The sequence below is a fragment of the Chiloscyllium punctatum genome, chromosome 38 (assembly GCF_047496795.1).
Source record: "Chiloscyllium punctatum isolate Juve2018m chromosome 38, sChiPun1.3, whole genome shotgun sequence".
In the NCBI taxonomy this organism is placed as follows: domain Eukaryota; kingdom Metazoa; phylum Chordata; class Chondrichthyes; order Orectolobiformes; family Hemiscylliidae; genus Chiloscyllium; species Chiloscyllium punctatum.
The window spans coordinates 43,689,587-43,706,742 of record NC_092776.1 but is presented as its reverse complement, the minus strand read 5'-3'; the positions used below and the strand labels follow the sequence as shown (position 1 = coordinate 43,706,742).

The 17,156-nt window shown below is 39.5% G+C and overlaps 1 protein-coding gene across 2 annotated transcripts in view; it reads left to right on the top strand.

Annotated features, from left to right (window-relative positions):
• Positions 1–17,156, top strand: part of ide (insulin-degrading enzyme) — a 125,369-nt gene that overhangs the window by 14,643 nt on the left and 93,570 nt on the right. For both annotated transcript variants that reach the window (XM_072557734.1, XM_072557733.1), the window contains exons 4-5: positions 1,421–1,590; positions 13,508–13,630. In XM_072557734.1, the coding sequence (XP_072413835.1) occupies positions 1,421–1,590; positions 13,508–13,630 (293 nt within the window). The remainder of the gene's footprint in view (positions 1–1,420; positions 1,591–13,507; positions 13,631–17,156) is intronic.

The window sequence follows — 17,156 nt, the reverse complement described above, 5'->3', positions numbered from 1 at the left end:
GCCTGAACTGCTGTGCTCTTCCAGCACCACTAATCCAGTACTTCAATAATTCTGGTCTGTTTATTGGTGTTGACAGCTTTTTTAAAAGAGTTGTCACATTAAATATGTACTAATACAGAGGAAACTTGATTATCCAAATACCAGTTATCCGAAAATTGGATTATCCGAAGGAGATCTCGAGGTCCCAAGAGAAACAAAATGATGTGTTTCCAGCAGTGATCGTGTCTTTTGTTTAGTGATTTTTTTTTTCTCTCTCCCCACGTCCCCCCACACACTTTCCCTGGAGTTCTACAGAATGGTGTACAAGGAATAATCTCCAACATTGTCCTGTACAGGGCAAACATGGAACCTGTCAAAAGTTGTGTGGCTGTGCTATTTGGGGACTTATGCCACAAAGGCAGCAGTCTTGTTGTGCAGTCCAGATGCCCCAGAGGGGGTCCAAGGGTGGTGGTGAGGGGGGTGCGGGGTTGGACGAGGTTTGGGGGGGGGGAGGGCAGGGGGCGGGGTTGGACAGGATTGGGGGGCCGGGGTGTTGCGCGCTGTGTGCTGCTGCAGTCTCCTGAATAGGGAGCAGACTTTAAAATTCCGAGCCCCAGAGGAAAGGCATTTAATCGATTATCTGAGCGCAGTATTGTCCACCCATCACATTCGGATGATAGAGTTTCCACTGTACATTGAAATGCAAATTGTCAGCACCTTTCAAACTTGTCAAATATTTTGTGCAAACGAACTTGTGCTCACACCACCTCTGAACTCCAGTAAACTGCATTGTCTACCAAAACTGGCCTGACTTGGTGGCAATAGTGAGGAGTTGAGTGGGATGCTGGAAAGGAGCAGCAGGTCAGGCAGCATCAGAGGAGAAGGGGAATTGATGTTTCGAACAAGAGCCCTTCATTGGAAATTAATCAGGCAATAGTGAGGAATCTAGAATGTCCTTTCCTCCATTAGACCAGAAATAGACAGGATTGCAGAACACCAACATGGGACCTGCTTCCTTAAAATTGCACGTGAGAGAAATCTCAGAATACAATCTTATCTGCCATTTTTAAATCCTGGCCCTTTCATTCCAATATTGACATTTGAAAATTTAGCCCTATAATTTTATTTTTGGAATTTAGTAAGTATTCATCCTATCAGTCAGAGCTCTGGTAACAAGGCAGTGTTATTCTACTTCTATTTTCTTTCTTTCTGAACCTTGCCATTGACCACTTGCGTAGATGGCAGTAAATAGGTACTATTTTAACCAAACACCATTTATGATACTTTGCTGATAAGTAATCTGTCTCTGTTGGAATTTTGCTCTGTATTGTTTTAGGCACATGCAGTGTAGCTCTCTTTTTTTTTAAAGCAAATGTAGTGCAATGTGGATGTTTGTTCCTTGAAGCTTTACTTAATCACCTTTTTTTTTAATATAAATTAGGTTTGCCCAGTTTTTCCTTTGCCCTTTGTTTGATGCCAGCTGTAAAGATAGAGAAGTCAATGCTGTTGACTCTGAGCATGAGAAAAATCTAATGAATGATGCTTGGAGACTGTTCCAGTTGGAGAAATCTACAGGCAACCCAGAACATCGGTTTAGTTCATTTGGAACAGGTTAGTTGTTAATACCAGTTCTGATGAAGGATCACAGACTTGAAATGTTACCTTGATCTAAACAAGATTTGGATAGTCCATTGCTTCTGTCCTCCCACTATTCCACTACACTCAGTGTAAATCTCCAATTATTAGATTTAGAATTAAGAGTATATGGATAAAGATCCATCAACCCAAAATTCTTTTCAGTCTTGGCCAAATTATACATTTTGTGAAAACGAGACTTATTTGCAAAGATATGAAGTGATGAACACAGTTTGAAGTATAAATGTCTACCCTTCTTTTTAAAAAAAAAAAATGTGATCTCTACCTTTTTCTTGTGCAAGTTATGAGCCCTCTCCTTCGACCAGAAACTGTACTGGACCAGGCACAAAGATACTGTGGCTGCAAGAGCAGATCAGAGGCTGGAATTCTGCAGCAAATAACTCTTCTCCCAACTTCCCAAAACCTGTCTTCCATCTACAAAACACAAGTAATGTGTGACAAACCACTTTGCTGAATAGTGCAGCTCCACCAATACTTGAGAAGCTCAGCACACGCATGAAAAGAATCCTGGTACCTGGATTGGTACCCAACCATCAATATCAGCACTCACTCCTAATGCCAGTGCACAGTGGCAGCAGTATATACCATTTACAAGATGCACTGCAGAAATCACCTAGGCTCTGACAACAGCAGCTTCCAGTTTTGCAATCTCTACCACCTAGAATGACAAGAACAGCAAATTCATGGAAACACTGCCATCTGCAAGTTCCCCACTCCCCATCCTTACTTTGCACTATATTGCTATTTTTTCACTGGATCAGAATCCTGAAACTTCTTTCTGTCAGTATACCTAAATCAAATGTGTGAAGGTTTACAAAGGTGGTTCATCATACCTTATCTCTGCAGTAACTTAACAGGGCACTTGGTTCAAGGGCATTAGGAATTGGCACCAATGCTGGTCAGCCAACAATGTCCACATGTTGTGAATTTATTTATATACATATATATATTAAGCATATGCATTTTTGATGTATTAACATAATTACTATTAGAACTGGACTCTCTTGAACTTGGATGTTTACATTGATATATCAATATAGCAATGTCATTTTTTTTGGATGAACATACAATTATTGCTTGAAGATTTCTATTCTACATTCTTAACTATTCAAATGATTTTTGAACTTGTACTTTGTTTTAAATAGACATTGTCCTATTAAATTGATGTATCTGTTAGTAACTGAGAAATACACATGCTGATAGGCCAACAAAATAAACTTGCATTCAGGCATTTTAAAGTCCAGAGGGTTGCTTTTTCTTCATTATTCTTTCATGGATGGTGGTGTTACTGACAAGGCCAGCATTTGTTGCCTATCCCTAATGTCCTCAAACTAGTAGCTTGCTAGGTCATTTTAGAGGACAGTTAAGAGTCCAGCTACATTTAATGTAGGTCTGGAGTCACATGTAGACCAGGTCAGATAAGGAATCAGATTTGGTCCTTAAAGAATGTTGATGAATCTGATGGGTTTTTATATTATTCAATTGGTAGAGGAATTTGCACTCATGTTCTCCTATCTCTGGATCACTAATAACAACATTATCATGATACCACATTTGTCCTAAATTTTTAACACTTTTTAAAAAAATCTGTTGTCTTTCAAAACTGTTAATCTTAGCTAGCTGACCAATCTCCAATCAGCCAGGTAGACTCTAGTAGGTCAGGATGTTTACCGTCAACAAAAATGTACCTTCAACATGACTGGGGCATTGTGTGTTAGTATATGGTTTCTGTTCAGCATGGATCAATCACTTTTTGGCTGCTGCTGCTTCATTATAATCAGTTCATCAGCTGTTTCATAAAAGCAGGCAGAAATACTCAGCAACTGCAAAACAAAACTTCTGTGCATTTTAACATTTGCTGTTTGCCCAAGTTTGAAGATTAAGCTTGCTTTTATTATATTTTAAATTTATTTGACTTCGCTGTAATTAAGTTGAAAATTGTTCACTTCTCACTCTCGTCTTCACAATAATCTGTGCCTTAGTCTCAGTGGTGTGTATTTTCAAGTTGTCTCTAACTTGGACTCAAACTAATTTTGTATTTGTCAGAGGTGGCACAGTGGCTGTCTGTGTGGAGTTTGCACATTCTCCCCATGTCTGCATGGGTTTCCTCCAGGTGCTCCAGTTTCCTCACAATCCAAAGATGTGCAAGTCAAGTGAATTAGCCATGCTAAATTACTCGTGGTGTTAGGTGCATTAGTGAGGGGGAAATGTAGGGTAGGGGGAATGGGTCTGGGTGGGTTACTCTTCAGAGGGTAGGTGTGGATAGTTAGGCTGAAGGGCCTGTTTCCATACTGTAGGGAATCTTAATCGAATCTAATTTTTCTGTCCTGTAGAAAAGGAGAATTTGATCTAGAATGCTTTCCTTGCTGACAAATTGCATTTAACTTAAACGTACAAGATTTGAAAGAAATTGGTGAAAAGCAAGGAAAAGAGAAATTGAGCCATTTGGAAGAACAGATTGGAAATAAAAACAGTTGCAGCACTGTGGGAACATGTACCATAAGCATATGTTGCTGTAGCGTGACTTTTGAAAATAGTGTCTTGGAGGTTTTTACCGAAGGCAATGCACTTTCAATTATACTCTAATACAGCAGTATAATTGGCAAGAAGTTTAACTTTAAAAATTGGACAGTGAGAAAGTGATTTTTTTTTTCAACAAAACCCATTTAAACAGGAAGATATTAAGTGAATGAAAAATTGAGCTGAATGGTTACTGAATGATTGATTGATTGATCAGTTCTCTTGATTTCACTTGCATGTACACAGATTAATTTGAGTGCTTGCATTGGACAAGCCACAAGAGAATTGTGTGCATCTTGTATTTTCAGAGATTTGTCAAATTATTCTGTGACTCGTGTGAAAGCACCAATATGGTTGAGAGAAAATCGTTGAAAATGATCTTAATATTACAAGATGGCAGAAAGAATGCCTGCAGTTTTTCTAAAATTGGTTTGCTTATTTTAACTTTTTTTTTTCTGCCTGAAGTGTCAACATTGTTTTCTGTCATCAGTGTTTCATATGATTGAAGTCCACTAAATAAAAGTTAGAATCATTCAATAATTCTTGCACCGAAGGAGGCCATTTAGTTTGTGAAGTCCATTAACACTGTCGGTAAGGGCAATTTAGCTATCCAACTTTGATGTTTTTTTTAACTTGCCCATAAATCTACAATTCTTTCCCTTCAAGTAGTTATCCAGTCCCTTTTGAAGGGCACAATGGAACCTGCCTCAACCACCTGCTGAACCAGTGCATGCCAGATCATCACTGCCAGTGAATTATTTCTTTCTCCTATTGCTTTTCCGTTCTTTTGCTAGTCACTTTAACTTTGCTTCCACTGTTTTGCAATGTTTCAGCCAATAGGAACAGTTTCTCCCTGTGTATTTTGAACAGATTGTTTACAACATCTCTAGCAAATCACCTTTCAATTTTCTTGAAGGAAAGCAACTGTGTTCTTGTGAGCCTTTTCTGTCCCATCTCTCAAACTTTGGTGTCCCCAATCAGACCCATTTTTCCAATTGAGATTAAATCAATGTTTTGTTCAGATTTATTATAACTTACTTCTATATCTTTACTTTTATTTATAAAACTTCATGGTCCTGTATATCTTATTAACCATCTTCTCAGCTTGGCCTGCCACCTTCAGTGATAAGAGAACAGGTAGCAAGTCACCCTTCTGTTCCTGCACTCAGAATTGTGCCTTTTATTTTCTGTTGTTGTGATTTCTTGGAAGTCATGTTTTTTTTAAAATAATCTGCAATATCAACAGTGAACTTTCAATGAACCCTTGTTAAAGAAACCATTCAGAAAACTAAACAATCTTTCAAAAATTAATGCCTTCAAGCAATGGTAACTGCAAAGCATCTTTGGGGGGGAAAAAGGTTTATTTTAGAAAAAATACAATCAACCTGTTCAGCGCTGTTATACCACCCTTTGGAGCAGGTGGGACTCTAACCTGGACTTCCATTTGACCATGAGGACCCAAAGCATCTTTGTAACAGTATCCAAAAATCACTTTGCACTCCAGTGTTAAATTTCAAGTGCAGTGCCTCTTGCTTGTATCATCAATCTGTCCATGTCTCTTGAAGTCTGTCTCTCGCCTTCTCTTAATTCATACTACAGTTTTGTAGTATCTGCAAATTTTAAAACTATGCTTGTACACCCAGTCTGTGTCATTAATGCATGTCGAGGAAAAATTGATCCTGGTGTCAATCCCTAATGAATGCCACTGTATATGGAAATGATTATGACTGTGTTCTAGGCTGATGCTTGGTGTAACACAAGTCTTCACATTATTAGGAAGGGGGACTAGGCAGGGAGATTAAGTATGGTTGTTGGCGTCTGGGTTGATACTGGGTGATCTACTCCGGGTTTTTTTTGTTCAACATTTCAGTAGCACTTTGATAGAACTGAGAGCTTGCTGGTCACTTTGAATTCTGTAGATCTGGAATATATATATTCCAGACCATATAAGGAAAGTTAAGTAAACAAATGAGAGAGGGTGAGAGGCAATCATATGGAGTGTAGAGTCTGCTCCCCATTCAGTGTGATCATGTCTGACCTCCAACTTCCAGTTTTCCTGATAACCTCATATTTGTCCATTCTCTGAAAGACCAAACATCTGTCTATTTCAACCTTTTGAATATGTTTAATGTTGGTGTGTCTGTAGCCTTCTGAGGTCAAGGGTTCCAAAGATTCAAAACCCTTTTCAGTGTATAAATTCCTCCTCCACCTCCACCTCCACCTACATAGTCATAGACACGTACAGCATGGAAACAGACCCTCCGGCCCAACCAGATACCCTACCCTAAGCTAGTATCCGCCAGCACTTGGCTCATATCCCTCCGAACCCCTCTTCTACATGTACCCATCCAGATGCTTTGTAAATACTGTAATTGTACCAGCCTCCTCCATTTGCTCTGGCAGCCCATTCTAAACACTCACCACCCTCTGTGTGGAACAACCTGCCCCAGTGGTCCCTTTTTATATCTTCCCCCTCTCACCCTAAACCTATGGCATCTAGATCTGGACTCCCTGCACCCCAGGCAAAAGACCTTGCATATTTATTCGATCCATACCCCTCATGATTTTATACACCTCTATAAGGTCACCCCTCAGCCTCCAGTGCTCCAAGGAAAACAGCCTCTCCCTATAGCTTAAAACCTCCAACCTGGCAACATCCTTGTAAATATTTTCTGAACTCGTTCAAATTTCACAACATCCTTCTAACAGGAAGGAGACCAGAATTGCATGCAATATTCCAACAGTGGCCTAACCAATGTCCTGTACAGCTGCAACATGACCTCTCAACTTCTATATCAATGCTCTGACCAATAAAAGAAAACATCCCTAACCCTAACCCTTCTTCACTATCCTATCTACCTGTGACTCTACTTTCAAGGAGTTACGAACCTGCATTCCAAGGTCTCTTTGCTCACTCCTGAGGTCCTACTCTGATTTGCTTTTCCTAAATGCAGCACCTCGCATTTATCTTAATTAAACTCCATCTGCCACTCCTCAGCCCATTTGCCCATCTGATCAAAATCCTGTTGTACTTGAAAGGTAACCTTTTTGCTGTCCACTGTCCCTACAAGTTTGGTGTCATCTGCAAACTTATTGGCTATACCTCCTATGTTTACATTCAAATCATTTATGAAAATAACGAAAAGCAGCCGACCTGGCACCGATCCTTGTGGCACTCCATTGGTCGTAGGCCTCCAGTCTGAAAAACAACCCTCCACCACCACCCTCTGTCTTCTGCATTTGAACCAGTTCTGTATCCAAACTACTACTTCTCCCTGTATTCCATGAGCTCAGCCTCCCATGAGGAACCTTGTTGAATGCCTTACTGAAGTCCATATAGATCACGTTTACCACTCTGACCTCATCAATCCACTTTTGTTACTTCTTCAAAATACTCAATCAAGTTTGTGAGACATGATTTCCCACGCACAAAGCCATGCTGACTATCCCTAATCAGTCCTTGCCTTTCCCAATATATGTAAATCCTGTCCCTCGGGTTCCCTCCAACAACTTGCCCACCACTGAGGTCAGGCTCACCGTTCTATAATTCCTTGGTTTTTCCTTGCCACCTTTCTGAAATAGTGGCACCACATTAGCCAACCTCCAGTCTTCCCTGAGACTATCGATAATAACCATTATCTCAACAAGGGGTCCAGCAATCACTTCCATAGCTTCCCACAGAGTTCTACGATATACCTCAGTGAGGTCCTGGTGATTTATCCGTTTTTATGCGTTTCAAGATATCCAGCACCACCACTTCTGTCATATGGACCTTTTTTGAGATCTCTCTCTCTCTCTCTCTCTCTCTCTCTCTCTCTCTCTCTTTCCCCACCTTCCATGCCCTTCTCCACAGGACATAATGATGTGAAATAATCGTTTTGTATTCCACACATTGGCTGCCTTGCTGATCTTTCCTAGTTACCTTTTTATACTTAATGTATTGGATTCTCCTTAACCCTATTTGCCAAAGCGATCTCATGTTCCCTTTTTTTTGCACTCCTGATTTCCCTGTTTAATATACTTCTACTGCCTTTATACTCTAAGGAATCATTTGATCTCTCCTGTCTATACCTGATATATCCTGTTTTTTATTCCAGGAAAAAAATGAGGATTTCAGATGTTGGAGATCAGAGTCGCGTGTGTGTTGCTGGAAAAGCACAGCAAGTCAGGCAGCATCTGAGGAGCAGATTCCTGATGAAGGGCATATGCCCGAAACGTTGATTCTCCTGCTCCTTGGATGCTGCCTGACCTGTGCTTTTCCAGCAACACATTCTCAACCTTTGTCTTTTTTCTCAACCAAAACTGTAATTCCTCTAGTCATCCAGCTTTTCGTACACCTCCCAGCCTAACAGGAATATAATGTCTCTAGATTCTTGGAGTTATCTCATTTAAAAAATTTTTTTTTGAAGGCTTCCTATTTTCCAATCGTCCCTCTTCCTACAAACGCCTGCGCCCAACTGGCTTTTGAAAGTTCTTAGCTAATACTGTCAAAATTAGCCTTCCTCCAATTTAGAACTTCAACTTTTAGATCCGGTCTGTCCTTTTCCATCACTTTTTTAAAACTAATAGAATTATGGTCGCTGGCCCCAAAGTGCTCCCCCACTGACACCTCAGTCACCTGCCCTGCCTTATTTTCCAAGAGTAGGTCAAGTTTCACATCTTCGCTAGTCGGTACGTCCACATACTGAAGCAAAGTTTTCTTGTGCACTTCTAGCAAAATTCCTCTCCATCTAAGCTCCTAACACTATGGCAGTCCCAGTCTATGTTTGGTAAGTTTTATAATCCCCTATTATTCCTACGGATAACTGAAATCTTTTTACAAATTTGTTTCTCAATTTGCCACTGACAGTTAAGGGGTCTATAGTGCAATCCCAAAAAGTGATCCTTTTTCTTATTCCTCAGTTCCATCCAAATAACTCTTCCTGTAACCCCCCCCACCCCCCTTTTTCTATAGCATTTGAATCCCGGAACACTTAAACTGTCAGTCTTGTCCATCCTTGAGCCACAGTTCTGGAATTGGAATGAAATTCCAGTCCCCACCCAACTTTAGTAGTTTACATCCTCCCAACCACCTCCAGCAAATCTCCCTGCCAGTATGTTAGTCCTCTAGTGAATTGAGGTTCAATCTGTCCTCCTTGTATGGGTCACTCCTACCCCAGAAGAGATTCCAATGATCCAAAAATGTGAACCCTTCTCCCCATACCAGCTCCTTAGCCATGCATTCATCTGCCCTTTTCCTCCTCTTTCTACACTCCTAGCTCGCAGCACTGGCAGTAATCTAGATGTTACTACCGTCGAGGGCCTCCTTTTTTAAATTCCTTCCTAACTTTCTATATTCTCCCTTCAGAATCTCATCTTTTTCCATTCCTATGTCTTGGTTCCAATGCGTACAATGACCTCCTGCTGGTCCCTCTCCCTTTGAGGACATTCTGCACCTTCTCTGAGATATCCTTGATCTGGCACCAGGGAGGCAACATACCATTCTGACTTTTTTTTTGCTGCGGGCCACAGAAACTTCTATCTCTGCCTCTGAGTAGAGTCCCCGAACACAATCGGTTGCTTGGAACCTGATGTACCCCTCATTATATTCGAGCCAGTCTCAATCCCGGAACCTTAACTTATCGTGCTACATTCCCCCTTATTGCCTCCAACTGCAGCTGTAACCAATTAATGCGATCTGATGGGTCTTTGGTTGCAATTCCTTTCCTGCAGACATAATCATCAGTAACATGGAAGCTCTCCCTGGACTCCCACATCCAACAGTAAGAGCACATCACTCTACTCAAGGCCGTTTTTGCACCGTCCCAATCTACAGACCCAGAAAATAGCGCCATCCTTTTGCTTTAAAAAAGTGTTCCAGGTTAACTTGGTAGGTTTATGCTTTCAAAATTTAATCGAGACAGATCTCAATAAAGCATGTAATCGAAAAAGAACTCCCTCTACACACTACTGTGATTTACGGGAAGGTTACACTTAAAAACTATGTACTTATCTGTTCCTGTGCTGTGAACTCTCCCTCACAGGTTCCTCCGAGGTCAGCTGTGAGTTTCACAGTTTGTTAATTTTTTTCCTTGATGCACACCAATGTCCAGCATTACGTGAACTCCAACAGCAAAAGCAGTAACTAGGCAGGTTCACTGCTGTGTCAGTTAGCAGCGTAGCTTGCTTTCTGTCTCTCCCTCATGATCATGTGGCCTTTTGTCTGTCTTCCTCCTTTTAAAAGTCCCTTTGTTTGAATTTTTGTTCCCCAAAGTTCTAGATGCAACAGCTTAAAAGAATAATTGCTGCTCCTGGAATTTGATGAAGTCATTTCTAATAGCTAAAATACTACAAAAAAAGGATCAACTCTTTCAGCCACAAGTTTTCCCTGTCCTCCATCTTGCATTACTGAGAATCTTTTGATTGGGCCTTTTCACTGAAACTGTACCATTTTTGTTTTACCTCTTGGCTGGGGAATCTAGAGGGAGAAGGAAACAACCTCTATCTGTCACGTCAAGTCCCTTCATGATCATGCAAGTTACAATGAGATCATCATGTCTCATTCTAAAATGAGAAAAATATAGACCCAATTTACTTAGCCTCTAATGAACCTTAGCTGTCCTGTCTCTAATGTAAAAAAATTTCTTTCAAATATAAAATTGCACACCTATGATATCGACCAGAGCATGTCCAACTGTAGAAAAATTTCCTTTTCTAATCCTCTTGCAGTGAAGGCCAACATACTATTTGTTTTCCGACTTGTATGCTAGCACTTTGGACGAGTACATCAACTCCATCAGGATAAAAATTAATGCGTTTTGCACATTTTTAATTAAATATTACTTTTCTATTCTTGAAACAGAAATGGATAACCTCAGATTTTCCCACATTTTACTCCATCTACCCTTATTGCCCACTCACTTAACTTGCCTACGTCTCTGCAGCCTTTTCATGTCGTCTTAGTTCCCACCTGGATTTTTTATTATGTTATTTACTGATGTTCTTACTGGACAAATCAGATTCCATACTGAAATTTGACTTGGTAAATCGTGTTTTGTTCTTACTTGGCATGGTGGTCTCACTGAATGCAAACACAAAGCTTCAGAGTTTGTTTTAACAATAAAACAGAAATTTATTAACTAAAAGAAAATATTTTTTTAAAAAAAGGAATAAACCAAGCTAGTTTTATATAACATCATTTTGAAAGTTTTTTTTGAAGGCCGCACTAAAAGTGCAATCCCATCTATATTAACACTACAGTACTCAAACACCAGTTATAATTCCCTTCTCTGTTATTTCTACGGATTTGACTGACTTCATTCAATTTCAAGTCTTCTTGATTAGATTAGATTCCCTACAGCGTGGAAACAGGCCCTTCAGCCCAACAAGTCCACACCAACCCTCTGAAGAGTAAGCCACCCAGACCCATTTCCCTCTGACTAATGCAGCTAACCACTGTGGGCAATTTAGCACAGCCAGTTCACCTGACCTGCACATCTTTGGACTGTGGGGGCAACTGGAGCACCCGGAGGAAACCCACGCAGACAATGGGAGACTGCAAACTCCACACAGAGTCACGCAAGGTTGGAATCTAACCTGGGACCCTGGTGCTGTGAGGCAGCAGTGCTAGCCATTGTGCCACCCTACACAAAGTCGCTAAGTTCAGTTTTGAATAATCCCTTTGGTATTCTAGTTAAACATTCAGGTTGGGAACTTGCAAATTAAAACTCTTACATAGAGGAGACACATCTTCTATTTCTGTGAGCTAACTGCTTTTTTTAGGAGAAACTTTTAATATGTCTAACTTCAAACAGGACTCTGAACTAAAACCAAGAGATTCCCAAGCTCTGGGTTCTTCCCTGTGCAAAATAAATCAATTTCTGTTCCTTCTAACTGAAAGTAATCTAGTGCTGTTTAGGATTTGTCCTGTTGTGAAGCACTCTCAATTCAAACAAATTTCCATTTGTACTCCAGTTACACTCTGTTTTGCTGAAGTTTTTTTCAAAAAGACTCCACAAATGTTGACAAGGGAATCATTAATCCTCGTCATGCACAGAGACCAAAACCTACATGCCATTCAATCAAAAGAAACTCCAAGATAAATAATATTCAAATGTACTTTTCACAGATTTTGCATCAGAATCATTAAACTTTAATTCTTCTCTCTCCTTGTCTAACAAGGAGAAGGAAATTAAGGGAAGTGCAGATAGCGATAGATAATTCTGATGGCAGTGCATTCTATGGAGCGTAAACATTGGAATAGGTTGGTTGAGCAAAATGGCCTGCTGGTGCTGAAAATTGTATAACCATATAGACTAGCACAGTTTTTTTTTGCTATATACTATCTCTTAAAACTGGCACTGAAGTAAACGAGAGAGTTCTCCTTATCTGGTAACCAGGTATTAAAGAAAATTTCTGCCTGTACTATTTTTGATCTAAAATATAATAATTTGTTTTAAAATATTAGTTTTCTTGACATTACAGACCACTTGATGTAACCACAAAGGTAAAATGACAAAGTTAAATTTGAGTGGTCAATGCTGACGCCTGTGCATTTGGAATCGGGTATTGCAGTACAACATCTTCTCAGTGGGTAACTTCACTCAAGGTGGGGTGGGGGTGGGGGTGGGGGAGGAGAGTGGACATCAGATCTATTGACAATGCTCCCATTCTCTAACCTGCTTTCATTTCAAATCTGTCCTTTATTGGAAGGTCAGATGGAATGTTTTGGCTTTTGGACTAATATGTCACTTTGTCTCTCGTGCTGAGTGCAAAAATAACTGTTTCAGTGACTAACTATCACATATATCCTTTTTGTGTAAAATTGTTTGCACAAAATAGCAATGCTTTGTATCACATAACCTTAACGTGGACAGCTGTGACTCAGTTCATCGCGCTTGTATTTGAGTCAGTTTAAATCTTCAATTCTGCTCCAGGGTTTCAGAGAAAAATCAAAGCTGACACTCCAGAGTTAGAATAAAGGAGTGCTGCACTGTTGAAGTTCTTCAGTTCTGACGGATAATGATTTTCCTGACATATTTGACCTACCTCAGCATCACTGGAGAGAGAAACAACTAGACCTGCCAGCAGCATAATCTGTTTTTATTTGAGTTCCATCTCATTGTTTTGGTGTAAAGTTGAGTCTTAAGGAGCAAATTTGCCAACATATAAAATTACTTGAGTGTGCTTTATTTAGCTGCATAAACTGAGACCTGAAAAAGCGATTTGTAATTACGTAATCTGAAATTATGTCCACAAACTCTCTTCAAATGTGTGGCCAGATGGTTGATATGTAAACTCAGCAAGCAATAAAATTTGAAATGTAAGCCAAGTTATTACATTACTTGAAACTGCCTTTTTTTTTCAATTTTAGGCAACAAGTTCACCTTGGAAACTAGACCAGCAGAGATGGGCATTGACGTACGGCAAGCACTCCTTAAGTTTCATTCAACTAACTATTCATCAAACCTGATGGCACTCTGTGTCCTAGGGAGAGGCAAGTACTTTATTGCGTAAAACCTTTTTTGCTAATATGTAATTCTTCAACTGCACAATAGAGTTCCCCAGTTACTCTTAATTACTTCAGACTTGCTATGTGAATATCTCCACCGTCCAATGATCTTTTTCATGTTCTGAAATACTTTTAAACAATAGATAAAATGCAATTCAAATATCTGGGGAAACTCCATTGACGAAATTTCTGAGCACTAATGAGGTTGCTTTTCATTTCTGTTGGAGACACAGAGCCTTTGGTTATCTAGATTGGAAAAGACGTTTTAGTTTAGTAGCTAACATATTCCCACAGTACAAAGAAGAAAAAGAGTGCTATTTGCAGTTAAGGAATCTTCAAAGAAAGATGAGTCTTTGAATTTTCTTTTTAAATTTATCTTGGCACTGAGGAATTCCAACACTCAGTTCCTGCATCATTCTAGGTTGAAGGCAGTACAAAAGTGACGTCAGTGTTCGTATTTTTAAGCGATATCAGCTCTTGTAGTGGATTTTCAACATTGCTTTTGGAACATCAATCAGGAAATCAAATTTGATTGTATACTTGAGAAGGAAATCAACTGTTGAATGTGTGTGGTTCTACATGTGTAGATTTGTGATAAATTGTGACTCAAGTAATAAACATTTACTGTCTGTTGAAAGTTATTTGGGAGATGAACGGAAATCCTAATTTCTGTTGTGGTTCTGTTCGCCGAGCTGGGAATTTGTCTTGCAAACGTTTCGTCCCCTGTCTAGGTGACATCCTCAGTGCTTGGGAGCCTCCTGTGAAGCGCTTCTGTGCTGTTTCCTCCGGCATTTATAGTGGCCTGTCTCTGCCGCTTCCGGTTGTCAAAACCAATGTAGTGTACAAAATCCCATGCAAGGACTGCACAAAACACTACATAGGACAAACAGGAAGACAGCTAACGATCCGTATCCATGAACACCAACTAGCCACGAAACGACACGACCAGCTATCCTTAGTAGCCACACACACAGACGACAAGCAACATGAATTCGACTGGGACAACACTACCATTATAGGGCAAACCAAACAGAGAACAGCCAGGGAATTCCTAGAGGCATGGCACTCATCCACAGATTCAATCAACAAACACATCGACCTGGGCCCAATATACCGGCCACTACAGCGGACAGCTGAAACTGACAACCGGAAGCGGCAGAGACAGGCCACTATAAATGCCGGAGGAAACAGCACAGAAGCACTTCACAGGAGGCTCCCAAGCACTGAGGATGTCACCTAGACAGGGGACGAAACGTTTGCAAGACAAATTCCCAGCTCAGCGAACAGAACCACAACAACGAGCACCCGAGCTACAAATCTTCTCCCAAACTTTGAATCCTAATTTCTGTAGCTAAAAATTTCAAGTTCGATAAGCAGGTGTTAAAATGCTAAATTTTTGAATGAAATGAGCAAATGAACAAGGGAACTCTATTTCTGTTGTAACAAGGGAGCCTGCCAACTGAGAACTGCACTCGGGATAAATGGATTCACTACTCCAATGCTTTCCTGGCTGGCCTCCTAAATTTCATTCGAATAAACTTAAGGTCATCTGAAATTCTCTGTCCTAGCTCTCACTGGGACTCATTCACCTAGCACCCATCTGCTTCCTGATCTACAAAAGTTTGATTCCACAGTCCCACTCTTGTTTGAATTCTTGTTCTCTTTAAATCCTCATGTGGCCTTGCTTCTCACTTATCTCTGTTAGCTCCTCCAGGCCTATAAAGGTTCTTCTAATTCAACGTCCTACTAGGTCTTCCTGGTCTTTCAACTCAGGAATTTTCTCTGAAAAGTCTCTACATCTGTTTAAGACACTCCTTAAAAGCTACAGGTTGTTCTGCTATAATATGCATTTCGTTAATGTGAATTCACTATAATGTGATTGACAAATTGGGAACACTGTTTTCTAAAGTATGAACTTTTAAAATCTGTCCTAGTTGTAATGCAATTACATCACCAACAAATTAAGCATTGGTTCTAAAGCACGATTTTTCTATAATGCGGGGTTGAACAAGAATGCAACCATCATGTTACAGAAGAACTACCTGTACCTGTTTGGCTCAGCTTTTGATCATCAGTATCTCTCTCTATGCAGCTTTGTTTGATATGCTCTGATGAAAGTGCCTTGGGATGTTTTAGAATGTTAAAGATATGTTAACAAGGTGAATTAATAACCAGGTGCATACTAATCAATGTTGTTGTTAAAGCATGGAATGCTGAACCACAGTAAGTAGTTGAAGTGGAGGCCTTTGCATCTGACAAGAGAAGAGCTTCTGAGATCATAGCGTGAAAGTTGTATGACGGGAGTTGTTTTCCACTGCATTGCAAAACATTGGCAGGCATGCCGTGAGCTGAATGGCTGCCTTTGTTGCCATACAAAAAGGAGACCTGAGTGGAGCACAAACACCCTGGTGTAGATAGCTGTTTCTGTGCTGTAATATTCTATGTACTTGCCTAGGGTTTAATCCAAGATTTAAACCTTCTAACTTGAGAAAATTATGTTAACCAAACTTAAAGTCCACATAGCATATTGGTTGATATCAAAGGTAATGTCAGAAACTAATCAAAGTTGTTTGAACGTCCCGTCAATCATGTGGCTTGATAGTTATTTTATGGGAACTAATGATATTGTATTCAAAATTTGTCTAAATACTGTACAATATACTTTTTATTTTCAAACAAGATATCTGAGATACTCTGATTTAAATTTAATAAAGCTTGCACTTGATTTGCCTGCTGGTGCAGGTAATCATCAGAATTAATCTGCATTTCTTGGATGTGTTTCAGATATGTTGTTTGATTTAATTATAAGTTAAACTGATCTCAGTAGAAAGTTGAATGCTTTAATGTAGTATAGGAGATGCTATAGCCTTCAACAGTGCAGATGATCTGAAGGGATAAACTTTTCCTTTGAATCTAATTTCTTACGTTTTCATCTTTTTGTTGTAAAATTCGCAATTATCTGAATTCCTTGTTGAACCTATTTAGAGTACTTTAACTGAATCACTTTTCAAGAATGCCATTATTTTTCCAGAATGAGCAATTCAAAATGGGATAGATGTCAGATTTTGGAGTTTCTTAGCTGCTTGTCCTGTTTAAATAAATAGTGATTTGCTCCAAAATGCAAATCTATTTTTAATACAATTAATTGAACCAGTTTTTAATTTGCATTTAATTTTTGAATGAAAGAAACCGTATTGGATTCAGAAATCACAATAACATTTGAAGTTAGCTTTAATACACCTATGGTTTAGACATTTCCAAAGACAACTTGTTACTTTCCTATTTTTTGGAAGAGAACCTCTATTAAGAATAGTTTGTTGTTTATAGCTTATTATGTTAGGATATATTATAGCTGATTTTAAAAATAGTTCCTTTTTAATTTAAGAAACAAAATGTGTTCTCTACATTTTTAGGGGATGTGAATTGTTACTTTGTTCTTCTTTTGAGATCTGACTGTTAACCAGTGAAACTCCCAATATTGACAGAATGGAGCTAGAACTGGAATTTGGGT